We start from the raw sequence: 14,509 nt of genomic DNA, 5'->3' as shown, positions 1-14,509 counted from the left end.
ATTAATTAATTGATTGACAATATGAATCATGATTTTAATTTTGATTGATGACAATGTTTATAACAATTTTTATAGTTGTTTTTTGTACTGAGCAGCGGACGAGAAACTGGCTTTGAGATACATGCAATCATTTTGGACTTTTCTGAATTTATAATAACATTAAGTGTCGTTATGATTTTATACAATATAAGGACAAAAAGATGGGACGCACGAATTAGTACAGAGTTGTTTTTCCGGAGATGAGGACAGAATAAAACAATATTTATTATCTATTGCAATAACTGATGTCAGTTTCAGAAAATGCTTCTAAAGCTGTCAAAATTATGATAAAACTGTAAACATTGAATTTTGTAAATAAAATTAGAATTTCGCCATGGGTCGAACCCCTTCTCCTGGTAGAAGTAATTACTACAAAAGACGACGGTCACGTTCTCGCGATCGAGACCGGCATAAAGTTAGGAAGACGAGTCCAAATGCGTCTACTTCAAAACATGTCGAGGAAGAATTTAGTTTCACGAATTATAAAAGAGAGTTGAACAAAATAATTTTATACAGTAGCGAGAGCAACACGGTTGCTAATAGCTTAGATGATTTTTGGGTGTTTTTAAAGAAATATGAAGCTACTCTAAAGAAAGCTGGCAAACCTATAGTTGACTATGGACCTGAAGAAAATAGCGAAGAATCTTCAGAAAAGTTTTCAAAGTTTCATTGCATTAATTTCACTTCATCCATGAAGTATGTGGATACAGTTTATGATGAAAGGGAGCGACGAAAGTTGGACAAAAATCTGTTTCAAGCCTTCTTGAATATTGTTTCCATCTACATTGATTTTAAAAATAAGGAGAAGTTTACTAAACTTAGGAAGTTAAGACAAGCTCAGAGAGACTTACCTGTAGCTAAATATAGGTAAGTATTTCTAACAACTTTATTAGGCTTTCAAATATCTAAACAAACTGCAATATTATGTTGACCATAATTTTTTTAAATGAAATTTGAATGCCTTAAAACCTTAGTTATATGTGTCACCACACCAAACAACGGGTAACAGGTCCTATTGCCACATTCCACAAATGCTTGGAGTAAAATGACAAAAAGAATACAAATTTACATGAAATCCCTTCTCATCTATTCCAGAGATGAAATTGTGTCTGCAGTGCAGAATGAAAGGGTGGTGGTGGTTGCTGGGGACACGGGATGTGGTAAGTCCACACAAGTCCCACAGTATCTACACGAAGCTGGGTTCCAAAATATTGGTAAGATTGAATTTGGTTTTTTAGTTATGCTTTTTAGACATGTTCAGCCAAAATCCATCCAATTGGTGCTAGGTATTGACCCCTATGTGTGTGTTTATTTGAGTCTGTGGCCCTGTAGGTTAGAAACTGATGAAGCAACTCAATTAACTTTATCTTTATATACTACTTGTAAAGTCTTAGTTCACATTGCACAACCCTAAAAGTTTATTTTTATAAAATTGTAACAACAACAATAGTTTTGGCTACCTTGCAGAAAATTATAATTTTCTTTTCTTTCAGCATGTACACAACCTAGAAGAATAGCCTGTGTGTCCTTATCTAAGAGAGTGGCATATGAAATGCTGACACAATTTGAAAGTAAAGTTGGCTACCAGATCAGGTTTGAAAAGAGCAAGACAGCGGACACCAAGATATGTTTCATCACTGAAGGGCTTTTGCTGAGACAGGTCAGGTACAGATATATTTTATTTGAATATAGTTGTAATGTATTCAATCAAACTTATTGAAACTTGAAAATGAAAACAGTGAAGGGATGACGAAACTAGGGGAAATCTAATGGTTTAAGTGATATAATAGTTCTTTATACAAGTGAGCCCTACCTTGCATATTGCAATCCAATACTTAAATTTACTTTCATTCCTGAAATTTATGAGAGTTACTATCTGTTGCCAGCTACACCACCCTCAATTGGAAGTGATCTCAAGAGAACATAAAATCGAGATAAAATAAGTCTTATGTCCTAATCTACTTTGTAAACAATCTGTGTAACAAGTTTAGTCTAAATCTGTTCAGTGGTTATTGCGTGAAAGAGTAATACACATCCATCACTACTTACAAACTTTCGTGTTCAAAATGTAGTAGAAATATACGAAAGTACAATTCCATATAGCTTTTAAATAATCTGTTAGTAAAACTTTAGCTTATTTCAATCAATCTAAATGGCTCGCCTAAATCCCGAAAATTTACAGAACTATAAAATTTTTAACTAATAAAAAAACTTATTTCTTCTCTTAAACCATTTGTTTTCTAATTTCAGATGTCATCAGAAAATCTACCGAACTATGACGTCATAATCCTAGATGAGGTCCATGAGAGACATTTGATGGGAGATTTCTTGTTAGGCGTGTTGAAGTGCCTGATACACAGTCGTAATGACATCAAATTAGTTTTAATGTCAGCTACCATTAATATTAAACTCTTTCAAGATTATTTTTCGGCGGAGTCTGCTGCTGTTATACAGGTGGAGTAACTGGTTTTTTACTTTTTTTTTATGAATATTTTGGCCGTTTTAATTAGACTTAAAACCATGGTTGGTGTTTAAGCGACATCGGAAATACTAGATCTGACTGCTGATGACTGCTCCATGCATATTATATGGATGCACAAACCATTCTCACTAATGTTATAAATGTATGTTTATTATCTTTCACGCCCATGCAGACCATTTTCTATGGAATTTGGTTGTATTGATTTATATTGAAGTTTTAACAGCTATAATTAATAAGCGATTTCATGCTTGTTGGTTGAAACAAGTTGAGAAAAAATTACACTTATCATATATTATGAACTAAAACCTAAAAGTATTGTCGAAGTAGTATTAAAATTATTTATCTTTCAGGTACCAGGACGTCTCTTTCCCATAGAATTAAATTACAAGCCGGTGTTAATTGACGACAAACCGAAACGAGATGACAGGCTCGACCCTCAGCCTTATGTACAGATTATGCAGCTGATTGACAGTAAATACTCAAGTGAGTAGTTTTCATGTCTAAGTTTTCTTATTCTTTGATAAAAGTATGGGGATCATCGATATCATGTCACCAGTTTTAAAAAGTGTAATGTTAGGTGGTATTAGGCGCTACAGTCGTTAGTTGAGTTTTGTTTGTAAACCGTGACCGCGTGATTCCTATTTAGAGGAATTTTATTCGACTAGCGGGATTGTCCAAAAGGGTTACTGTGACCCCGGTCTAGACTCTTCTAAAAACTTCAACAAACATATAAGTTGTCCAGCATTCTCCTTAGTTCTATTGGCAGCTTATAGCTTATTTTAACTCTTTCTTGGTACATGGCTACCCTTACAACGAAAAGCTCTTCACCCTTATTCTATTAATACAAGTAACAAGTTTTATTACAGGTGATGAAAGAGGCGATCTTCTAGTATTCATGTCTGGTGTCCAAGAGATCACGGCTATATGTGACGCGGCTCAACAGTACGCAGACAAAACTAAAAACTGGATTGTTTTGCCCTTGCACAGTGGCCTTTCACTTGCTGAACAGGATAAGGTACTGTTTTTTCCTGGTTATGCCCATAATAGTACCATCTATTGACTGCTCGGGTAGCCGAGGGGTGGAGTGGAGGTCACCAAACCAAACCTACTGTGCGCAATGTATCGCGGGTTCGATTCTAACGAAGGAAAAGCGGTTGTGTAATCTACGAATGCGTGAGTCTGGGAATCTTTGTTCAGTTGTTTTGTACAGTTGGGACCTACAAGGATGTGAGAGCTGTTTTTAAAATAAATAAATAAATCTACGAAGACTTCTTTCTCTCTATTACTCTTATTCATATGATTTGCGGAACAAGTACTAACAGTTCACCTCACTCATATGTAATTTTGTGTTAATTGTTATGAAATTAGTATAGTAGCAACAACTAGCTCTTAAAACAAGTTCAGTAAATAATTAGGTACGTCGATAAACCAGAATATACATTATTATAAGTTGTTTTACTAATTAAATATGCTATTTTCTTTCCTATTTCTAGGTGTTCGACTATCCCCCTGAACGAGTACGAAAATGTATCGTTTCTACAAATATAGCTGAGACGTCTGTCACTATTGATGGTATACGATTTGTGGTTGATTCTGGGAAGGTAGGCAATAATCATCATCTAATCAGTATATATTGTAGTATGCAACCAGCCTGTAATTGTAAATGTTACAACCTAAAAACCATGCAGTACGGAATTTCAGGTCAAAGAAATGAGTTATGATTCAACAACAAAAATGCAACGATTGAAAGAGTTCTGGATCTCGCAGGCGAGTGCTGATCAAAGAAAAGGTCGTGCGGGTCGAACAGGTACGTCATACGCGACATCTATAAATGTAAATCCTACTAAGTTAGTGGTAAGTTCCTCTTTCACGCTAAAACCACTGAACGGATTTAGACGAAACTTGATACACAGATAGTTTATAACCGGGGATAGCACAGAATAGTTTTTATCCCGATTTTATGTTCACGTGGGATGATTTTCAGTTTGTAGAGCATGCTCGCGGGCAACACCTTGTATAATAATAATAGTTCAATATTTCACAACTTTCACACAACGCGGAAACGAATCTGCGGCAGGTATTAACAAATTCATACAATCATTCACTCATTCATCCATTCATTCTCCAGGCCCCGGCGTCTGCTACCGCATCTACTCTGAACAACAGTACAACGATATGGAACCGTTTAGTACTCCGGAAGTGTCCCGAGTACCGCTCGCATCATTACTGCTACTCATGAGCTCGTTAGGAGTCAACGATGTTAGGAGGTTCCCGTTTCTAGACGCACCCCCTGAGGAGGCAGTCGAAAATGCTTTGTTGGAGCTGAAGCAACATGTAAGTCTGAAATAGATATTGCTTTTTATTGCTAGGCATAGGTCTTCTACAAATCATTCCATACTTTTTTATTTTGTGCCAGTTTGAAACAGCGTTCGCAGTTATTATTCTATAGAAACAATGGTAGGAAAGTTATGGAATGGTTAAAAATGTGGTAGTTGTTATGAATTATAAGGTTGTCAGTTCTTCTGTGATAAAGCAAAGCAAAGCAAGAATTGATAAGAATTCAAATGGTCGTATCGAAGGAGATATTTTTTCCATTTTTTTTAATTACTAGTAACAAAGTAAAGGTTGAAGAGCATTCTGTTTTTTGCAATCAGTTCTTAACATAGCTATTTCAATAGAAAAATCCGTAATGAATCCATGTCATTAGATCAATCAGATCATCAGATCAATCAGACCTCCTTACATACATCGTGATTTTTTAGTCGTCTTACAAAAGCAGCCCAGTTCATGTATCCAATGACTAGAACACGTTCATGATAAAAAAATAAGTATTTATGAGATTTCAATAAATTAAAAATGCAATTTTTATTCAATATTATGATGTAATTCGTAGTTTTTTAGAAACACAGCTCTGTTGCGAGCGCGCGGCTGGCGATGGCGAGGGGCGCGGGCGGCGGCGTTTTTATAATTTTTAAGAGTATATTTCAGATTTCTCTTGTTTAATTTTTCTTCGTACTTATTATCTTAGTTGATGATAAAAAAAATCTTTAGTTTTTAGTTTTTACCACTGCTATTTTAATACCAAAATCCGTCATGAACCTCCTTATACATATTGTTCATATCTCCCTCCCTTACTCCAGGGAGCCCTGACCTCGAACGAGAAGCTGACCGCCCTCGGGCGCATGCTGTCGCAGCTGCCAGTGGAGGTGTGCCTGGCCAAGGCGCTGGTGCTGGGCGCGGGCAGCCTGCCGCCGCGCAAGCGGGACTCCGCGCTGGCGCTGGCCGCCGCGCTAGGGGTCAGGGCCATATATACTACGAGGGCACATCGGGATTTTGAGTGTGAGGTACGTTGGAGATAGGAATTGTGTTTAGAGCAGATGGGAATGTTGTTGAGAGCGTGGGAAATGTATCTTGTTATTAGCTTAGGAAGCAAACGTGTTTTAAAACTGATAAGTTTAACAAGGGAGGCCTATGTCCAGCAGTGGACGAATATGGGATAGGATGGATGATGATGATGAACGAATATTGTGCAAGTTCTTGATGCACTTTTGAAACAAGTGCTCAGCGGCATTTTTTTTGTAAATCGAACGACAAAAATAAGTAGGCCTTTAGTCAGAGTAATTTGACCTAGCGATCTACATCAAACACTTTTTAAGTAGTAGTTGCAGGAATTTTGGCAACCAATCTATACTAATATATAAAGCTGAAGAGTTTGTTTGTTTGAACGTGCTAATCTCAGGAACTACTGGTCCAAATTGAAAAATTATTTTTGTGGTGAATAGACCATTCATCGAGGAAGGCTTTAGGCTATAAACCATCACGCTGCGACTAATAGGAGCGAAGATACAATAGAAAATGTGAAAAAAAAACAGGACAGGTATAAATCATAACTTATATCTTCTACCCACGGGGACGAAGTCGCGGGCAACAGCTAGTTTTAGATATAGGTGATTGTTGAAAGAGTTATAAAAATAATTTCACTGAAATAATTGACTTCTTTAACCCGTTCATATCACGTATGCAGGATGACAATCTTTGTATTACAAATGAGTTCTTCATTTATCAAAAAACAACCCTAAGCAACAGTCATTACAGTCTAATTTTCCTTCGCAATGATAAAAAAAAAACAATTATAATTTTTACACTCCAGAATGCCCGAAAACCCGACGAATCTGACCACGGTGACCCTTTAACCCTTCTCTCGCTATACTGCGCGTGGCTTCGAGAGAAACGCGACACCCGCGGCGGCCGCGCCTGGTCTAGAAGACGCGGTATCGAAGAACAACGACTGTACGAGCTCACCAAACTTGCTGCACAATTACGGAGCTTATTGCAGGTGAGTTAATTTCTATTTTTAGATATCAAATAATGGCAGAAAACGATTATACCAGCTAAATACTTGATGCACAATTAGGAAGCTCATAGCAGGTCGGTTAAGGTCTACATTTGTACAAAGAAACGTGGTAACGTAGTGCCATTTAGTGTGGTGTAACCGATGCGGTATTTTAGAACGACGATTGCATGTGCTCAATTAAGAAGCTTATTGCATACAAATTAAGGTGTATATTTGTTTACTTCGAAATGTGTCGTGTTGCACTGTGCTTAAGATCTAATTTTGCTTTCAGGACAACAACTTAATGGAGACTCAAGAACCCGAGTCAATGTCGTCAGCTGAGCGAGCTTTACGTCACGGTCAAATGAAGCAATTGAAAGATATGAGAAGGTAAGTCAAAACAGAAACAAAATACATCACAGAGAGAGAGATAAAGGAAGAATGGAAAGTCTGATGACATGTAGTTGTACGAATGTGATAGATTTCACTTTAGTTCGATCTAGAGAAGAAGCCGAAACTAAGACAAGTTATATTTTTAACAAGCGACGCAAAAAGAGCGGTGTTATAAGTTTGACGTATCTGTCTGTCTGTTTCATAGCGCGCGAATGGTTTGAGGGTTTTCAATTTGTTTTGAATTACCCAAAGGAGCCCATTTTGATAATGTTTCTTTATATTGCCTAGACAGTATTTGATTGCAAACAGACCTTTTTTCAATTCAGTAGTTGAAAAAATCTCATTATTTCAGACAATACAAACAAAACGCAGCTAAAGATGCGAAAAACAAGAAGCGACTCAAAGTAGACTCTTGGGAGATAGTCGATGAGAAATCCAATGAAGACGACGAAGTACTAGATATAAGAGATATTGAATTCCGTATGACTAACGACGCTCAGCGTATACAAGCATTGATAGCGGGCTCTAGCGCTTCCAGTGGAAGAGATCTTATTATGTTGAAGGTGAGATATTTTTATGCAACTACCTGATCCAGTAAGCGTTGTTTGGTCAAATAAATTTCACGTATAGGCGAATGGTTGAGGTCACCATGCCAAAAACACTGAGTGCGACGTGTCACAAGTTCGATCCCTGGGTATAACAGGCTTTAATTTGTGTTCCATGGGGCATGGATGCTTGTCCTGAGTCTGGGTGTGTTTATGCATGAGAGAGCCCCCGGAACCCATAGATTAAATTACTTAATGCAATAGAAGTAAAAAAGCTAGGGAATTCCATACCATAAAAATGCGGCGGATTTGTTTTGACATTAAAGTAACTCGTATGTTCCATTCACTATTATTTGGTCGTCGATATTTGATAAATCTTCACCATCCATATCGTAATAAAATTATTTCAGGTTGTTTTGTGCAGAGCTTTGTACCCGCAAGTGGCTGTTGCTGACGAATTTAATCATCACAAAGTAAGTGTTTTCATGATAACTTGTCATAAATGTTTTAAACACAACAATGTCTTAATCAAAACTTAACCCTAACTTCAGATACTGACCTCTACTAATTCAACGAGTGCAAAAATAGCCAAAAAGTAAGGTAATCTCCAAAGTTTAAAAAACCGTATAAACCTACAACTTATAGTTAGGTATGGGTCGCTTATACATCTCGTGCCTAACTAACTAATAGTTAGGCATGGGTTACTTTTTAACGACCAGCCATTTACGCGAAAAGATATAGTACTTTATACACGAGTTTATCTTTTAACAAGTTTACTATCATTTTGAATATTCTAATCACATGCCTAATATACAGGGTCCCCTGCGACATGATAATGTTATCCTGAAAAACAAAATACTCCATATCTACCGCCTTAAATCATAAAATTCCTTTAAAACAGTCTGCAGCCGAACAACTATACCACACTTGGAGCAAGCCATTCGTGTTCCTCCACCCGACGTCGTACTTCGGCAAAAATCCTCGCGTCCTGCAGCTCACCGAGGCAGACATACAGACAGACAAGCCGCCGGGGTACGACAGCAAGTTGCCATTGTCGAGCAAACATCAAATATTGTGCTATCTGTAAGTAATATATATTTTAAATATTTTTTCACGTAAGTCTTAGCTGAAATAAATAATTTGCACGGATAGCCGAGTGTTTGAGGTAACGACGTCAAATCCATTGTGCGCGATGTCTCGCTGGTTAGACCCCCGCGTAGGACAAGCATTTGTGTGATCCACGAATGCTTGTTCTGAATCTGAGTGTCTTTGATACAAGAATTAAATTCCTTAATGCGGGAGTCGTTTTTTTAAGTTTTATGTACTTTCGCTTAACTTATAGCCATACAATTTTTTGCTAAGAAAGCGTACCTCGTCAAAAAAGAAGCTAAATTTTATTTCGACATTAAAAATGACACTGGCAATGTTATTACGAAATTGGCGTTGTAAATCACTCGTATGTCCTTTCCTAATATTCGATAAAGCTGAAATTTCACATCCAAATAACGTTAAAATAATTTTAATTACTTCTCTAATGAAATGAAACAGTTTATTATGCAAAGATGATGAACATTATCAATTTTACTGTAGTGTGTTGGCGAACCCGGACATTGGATGGTCTAACTTCTAGATTATGTATATGTTTTATTATTTTCAGATCACTTCTGGAAACTACGAAGCCGTACATAGTGAACTCTATGCGTATGCCTGCCGCACAAACTTTGTTGCTGTTAGCGCACTCTATCGATACTAACATAGGATTTACAAGGTAATATCATACTTAAAATTATGAGCTCAAGATTCATTTTTGTGTAAGCATTATTTAATATTCTTTGCAGCTGTGCTCCCATGCAATTTCATATGTCTCTAAGCCATCAAATAAGATTTCAGTAGCAAAGTTTGTAAAAGGATTCGCGCTTATATCCAGGAGACCCAGGTCCGAGTCCTGTCTGATGTTTATTTTTTTCATTATTTTAATTGTATTTACTTTTAAAAAAGAATGAAGTACTGTAGCATACCAAAAATATTGCTTGAAACCGTTGTCACCGTTGGTAATTTAATTTAATGTTGTTTTTCATCAGGATAATCTGTGATGCGTGGCTACTATTGGAGTTTCCTTATGCTGAAACTGGCTTGAATTTACTGTTAAAAGCGGTCAAATTACGACAGCGATGGGATGCGCTCATCAATCGAAGACTTTTAGGTATATTTTGTAACTTTAAGTTTATTGTATTATTATTGGCTTTAATTGAAATAATGATGTATAAATTAGAATGAAAACCCATTAACTACAGTATAATCTGAATCAAGTTAATTATGATCTATCTATATAATTGGCCGAAGTTGCGACCTTGATTTCCACTCAGGACAAATGTTTGTGTTATGAACACGATCTTTTTTTTTTATCTGGGTCTTATTTTTATGTCTAATTTTGTACGAGAACTAAAAAAACATGCATTTTCAATAAAAAGTATCGTTAATAGAACCCTTCATTATAATACTTCATTATTAAATTCCTTATCTTTCAGACGCAACCCCAACAAAAACAGTCGAAGCTGAACTCGAAAAGCAAAATCTACCAAAAATCTCCTACGAAGAAGTCCAACATGAGTTGTCATGCGACATAAGCTCTTATTTGACCAGCGACGTCTGTTACACTATCAAGAGACTACTGCCCGGTGACCTGAAGACTATATACCAAGGGAATGACGAGGCCCATCCAGCGATTGAACCAAACCCCTTTGATGAAAACTTTGAATGTAAACCACATGAGAAGAAAGGAGGTGTCTTTGTTACTGATAATGTTGTTTATAATTGGTAAGTTGTTGTGTTTTTGGTTTGTATGAAATGGGTATTAATGTGTGTGTGTTTAGGCTTTTGGTAGCTACTGATTGTTGTATTTTAATTAATTTTAGTAAAACATAGGTAGATGGCGCTAAAGTACTTTATTAAAAAAATATTTTCGTTTTAAAAAAAATATATCGATACTTAGGGCTTATACCACCACCGTCACATAAGTTCCCGTTAAATATACAGGGTTACAGGAAAAGTCGACCTAGATCTGCTAAGGGCGTGTAGTTTGCAACGTTTCTGACTGATTCTACTATGAAATACCCTATCCTAAACTCAACGGTTTTCGAGATATTCAATTTTTTACTTTTTTTGAAAAATTATCAAATTTTTGTCAATTTAAGCACATAAATTAAAATTTGTGAGTCCAATTCATCGTTTTATTTGTTTTTTACACAAACAATAAGATGTTCTATTATCTCCATAACCAAAATTGTGAGTAATGTAACTAAATTAGGTCATAAAAGGGGTTGAAAGTTAAAAAAGTAAGCCAAATTTTTGAAACTTTGTTTTTCGTTAGTGAATATCTAAAAAAAATGTATGGGAGATAGTCGGCGGATGTGCTATAAAATATCTACGTTTCAACAGCTAACCAACAAGGTACAACAGTCAAGGTTTTCTTTTTTTAATCATCCAAAAACTTAGCTACTAAGCTACTGAGAGGGTAAAAAATTACCGTGTTGATTACGTTTAATTTAACACCTGCACTCAGAAACGAAAATAAAACAAGATTGATAATAATAAACATTTATTGGATTGTGTAACAATTTTTAAATTTCGTGCTCAACATGTCCACCTCTGTTACGTACGCATAGTCGCAATCTTCTCCTCAATCCACTTTTAACAACACTTGTTGTTAAATTATGCCTTATTTGATCCGCCGCGTTAATTATTTTGGCTCTCAACTCTTCCACAGTGGAAATTGGGTTGGGCTCCCTGTACACGAGGCTCTTCATGTGCCCCCATACATAAAAATCCATGGGGGTAAGGTCCGGACTTCTGGCTGGCCACGGTAAAGGCCCACCTCGTCCGATCCATTTATTAGCGTAGTTTGTGTCTAACCATACTCGGACACTTCTCCTGTAATGTGCAGGGCAGCCATCGTGTTGAAACCACATTTCTTGAAATAGTTGTAATGGTAAGTCGTCGAGCAAATCGCTTAGGTCCCCTCTTAGGAAATTTTCGTAATCTTCTCCATTTAAATTGTCTGGGAGAAAGTAAGGCCCAACCAAATAATTTGAAATTATTCCCATCCACACATTTACGCTAAATCTGCGTTGTGACCCTTTCACTCTCTTCTTTTTAGGATTACCTTGTTGTTGTGGGGCCCAATAATGAGCATTATGGTAGTTGGTAATACCGTCTTTATCAAACTTTGACTCGTCCGTCCACAAAATTCTTTTAAAAAATGAAGGGTCTTCTGCATCGGCGTTCAACATAAATCTGCAGAAATCTATTCGTCTGGCGGGATCGCCTTCCTCCATCGCTTGTACCGGCGTGTAGTGGTATGGGTACAGGCCCGCAGTGTGTACAGTAGACCATACTTTCCATTGCGAGACTCCCAAGTCACGGGCAACAACATTAGTGGAAATAGTTGGATCCAACCGGAATCGTTGTAGTATGGCATTGTCTTGTTCTCCGTCGTCAACAATTACACGTGGTCTTCCCAAATCTGTACGTCGTCTTGAAACTGAGCCAGTTTCTCGGAGTCTTCGATAAACTCCGTCGAATACGCTCACATCCGGCACTCGACGACCAGGATAGCGGGTTATGTATTCGCTACGAGCTTGTGCCGACACACAATTGCAGTATCCGTAGCAAATTAACATATCCGCATATTCTTCATTTGTGTAGGCCGACATCATCAACAGTTCCGTATCACAAGCAAAAATCCGAGTCCAGTTCACAAGCACAGCAGTCACAAATAAGAAGAAACAGTCCGAAAACACAGCCAAGTCGAGTAGAAAACAGAGAGCAAAACGATATCGCATCTATCATGGACGAATCACATAAACAGACTAACAACCAAACACAAAGCAAAATGGAATGGCGTATTGAACCCCAAACAGGTTCGGCTCATTGTCTTTCTCACACACCTGCATAAATCGTAAGTTTTCTCGCTTTCACGCTCCGACCAAAGTTGAAAAACAATAGGCGAGAACCCTTTTGATTTGCTACCTGCGGGCACTTAACTAGGGTTTTTTCTATGAATTCTAAGAAAAAACCTTGACTGTTGTACCTTGTTGGTTAGCTGTTGAAACGTAGATATTTTATAGCACATCCGCCGACTATCTCCCATACATTTTTTTTAGATATTCACTAACGAAAAACAAAGTTTCAAAAATTTGACTTACTTTTTTAACTTTCAACCCCTTTTATGACCTAATTTAGTTACATTACTCACAATTTTGGTTATGGAGATAATAGAACATCTTATTGTTTGTGTAAAAAACAAATAAAACGATGAATTGGACTCACAAATTTTAATTTATGTGCTTAAATTGACAAAAATTTGATAATTTTTCAAAAAAAGTAAAAAATTGAATATCTCGAAAACCGTTGAGTTTAGGATAGGGTATTTCATAGTAGAATCAGTCAGAAACGTTGCAAACTACACGCCCTTAGCGGATCTAGGTCGACTTTTCCTGTAACCCTGTATAAAGAATGTATTTTTTTCACTTTATTGCCAGATAGCTTACTTATTTAATACATGATTGTGAAATAGGCGTTAAATGTTCTAAATTCTACTAGTCTATTTAATTTGTTCGCCTTGTTATTTTCCCAATCAGCCCACAGTATTCATACTTTAGTATTTACAATTCCTTTAATTTTTATCTACTATTAATTTGATACACAATGTTTATGATGTAATTAGGAAGAGCGAGGCCTCCTAGCACAGGTAAATACTTACTTAAAAGGAGGTCTCCATGTAAGATTTTATGATTATGTTTACTTGTGTCAAATAAATAATAATACTTTTTTTTTTTTTAACCATTTCCCTGTCCCGCGAGCTACATTTGAACATTGGTATCGTCGAACTAAAATCGTGCTATACGCGGGACAGGCAAGATATGAATATTAATCATTACCTATATATTTGTTACAGCGTCGTCGACACAAACTGGAGTTACAATAGCTACGAAGAATCCTACAGTTTACCCTGGACGTGCACAAACTGCGAACTTACCGTCTGCCTATCACCCATCGAGAGACTCCAACACAAACACTTCATATGCTCAGCTAAAGAAGAAAAGAAAATATTAACACCTAAAACTACAAGGGAAATTAAACCTAACGCCAAAGAGTATACGTGCGAAAATTGTAAACAGACTTTGTATATGACGCCCGTAGAGATATTGAAGCATAAGAAAAGTTGTCTTAAATCATAGTCTTTAAGTGTCATAATTGAATGAACTAAGGCCTTTGCTGTACAGAATACGTTATGTATAAGTACCTACATTCTTCAAAATGTAGATATACATATGTGATCCGACTCAAGAAAGTTATTGTTGCAAGTGCGAACGTTATGTATAAGTATTACAAGAATATAAGAAGAATACTTTGTTCAATTGAATTGAAGAAATAAATGAATTATATTTGATTTACATTTGTTTTTTTTTTCTAGTTTCCAGTTAAAGTCAGATAGAATGCTCCTATCGCTGAGATTTCTATTTGTTTGCCTGTGCATCTTATTTAAAAAAAAAATTACAGGTAAATAAAATATATGCTTAATAAAACAGAGTTCGTGTGACGTCACTTTTTGGTACACTTTATGCCACGCAGTTAAGCACCAGCCCAAACTTACATTCCAGTTTTCATATCATCAATGTTTAGATAAAAACAAAAATACGGGTTTAATATTATATA

General features: G+C 36.5%; 1 protein-coding gene across 2 annotated transcripts; it reads left to right on the top strand.

The window, feature by feature from the left end:
• Window positions 1-87: 87 nt before the first annotated feature.
• LOC113503385 (probable ATP-dependent RNA helicase DHX34) lies at window positions 88-14,247 on the top strand. 2 transcript variants are annotated; one of them, XM_026885313.1, is made up of 19 exons: window positions 88-906; window positions 1,135-1,253; window positions 1,533-1,699; window positions 2,290-2,493; window positions 2,872-3,004; window positions 3,388-3,536; window positions 4,015-4,122; window positions 4,223-4,328; window positions 4,650-4,855; window positions 5,662-5,865; window positions 6,672-6,857; window positions 7,147-7,244; window positions 7,600-7,810; window positions 8,203-8,265; window positions 8,694-8,875; window positions 9,450-9,560; window positions 9,874-9,995; window positions 10,321-10,609; window positions 13,749-14,247. In XM_026885313.1, the coding sequence occupies exons 1-19, from the start codon at window positions 374-376 to the stop codon at window positions 14,029-14,031; spliced, it is 3,474 nt and encodes a 1,157-aa protein (XP_026741114.1). In that variant the 5' UTR covers window positions 88-373; the 3' UTR covers window positions 14,032-14,247. The 2 variants fall into 2 exon arrangements, with proteins under 2 accessions (XP_026741114.1, XP_026741115.1); XM_026885314.1 differs by lacking the exons at window positions 88-906; window positions 1,135-1,253 and having other exon boundaries at window positions 1,617-1,704.
• The last annotated feature ends 262 nt before the right edge of the window (window positions 14,248-14,509 follow it).

Source organism: Trichoplusia ni, chromosome 19, assembly GCF_003590095.1.
Source record: "Trichoplusia ni isolate ovarian cell line Hi5 chromosome 19, tn1, whole genome shotgun sequence".
NCBI lineage: Eukaryota > Metazoa > Arthropoda > Insecta > Lepidoptera > Noctuidae > Trichoplusia > Trichoplusia ni.
The sequence above is the reverse complement of the archived record's forward strand: the minus strand, read 5'-3'. Positions and strand labels throughout refer to the sequence as shown.

Bases quoted from the DNA above. Each gene is read 5' to 3' on its own strand.
- LOC113503385 (XM_026885313.1), top strand. From the start codon at position 374: ATGGGTCGAACCCCTTCTCCTGGTAGAAGTAATTACTACAAAAGACGA. The intron at 3,537-4,014 runs GTACTGTTTTTT...TCCTATTTCTAG, and splicing joins CACTTGCTGAACAGGATAAG to GTGTTCGACTATCCCCCTGA. The intron at 8,266-8,693 runs GTAAGTGTTTTC...CCTTTAAAACAG, and splicing joins ACGAATTTAATCATCACAAA to TCTGCAGCCGAACAACTATA.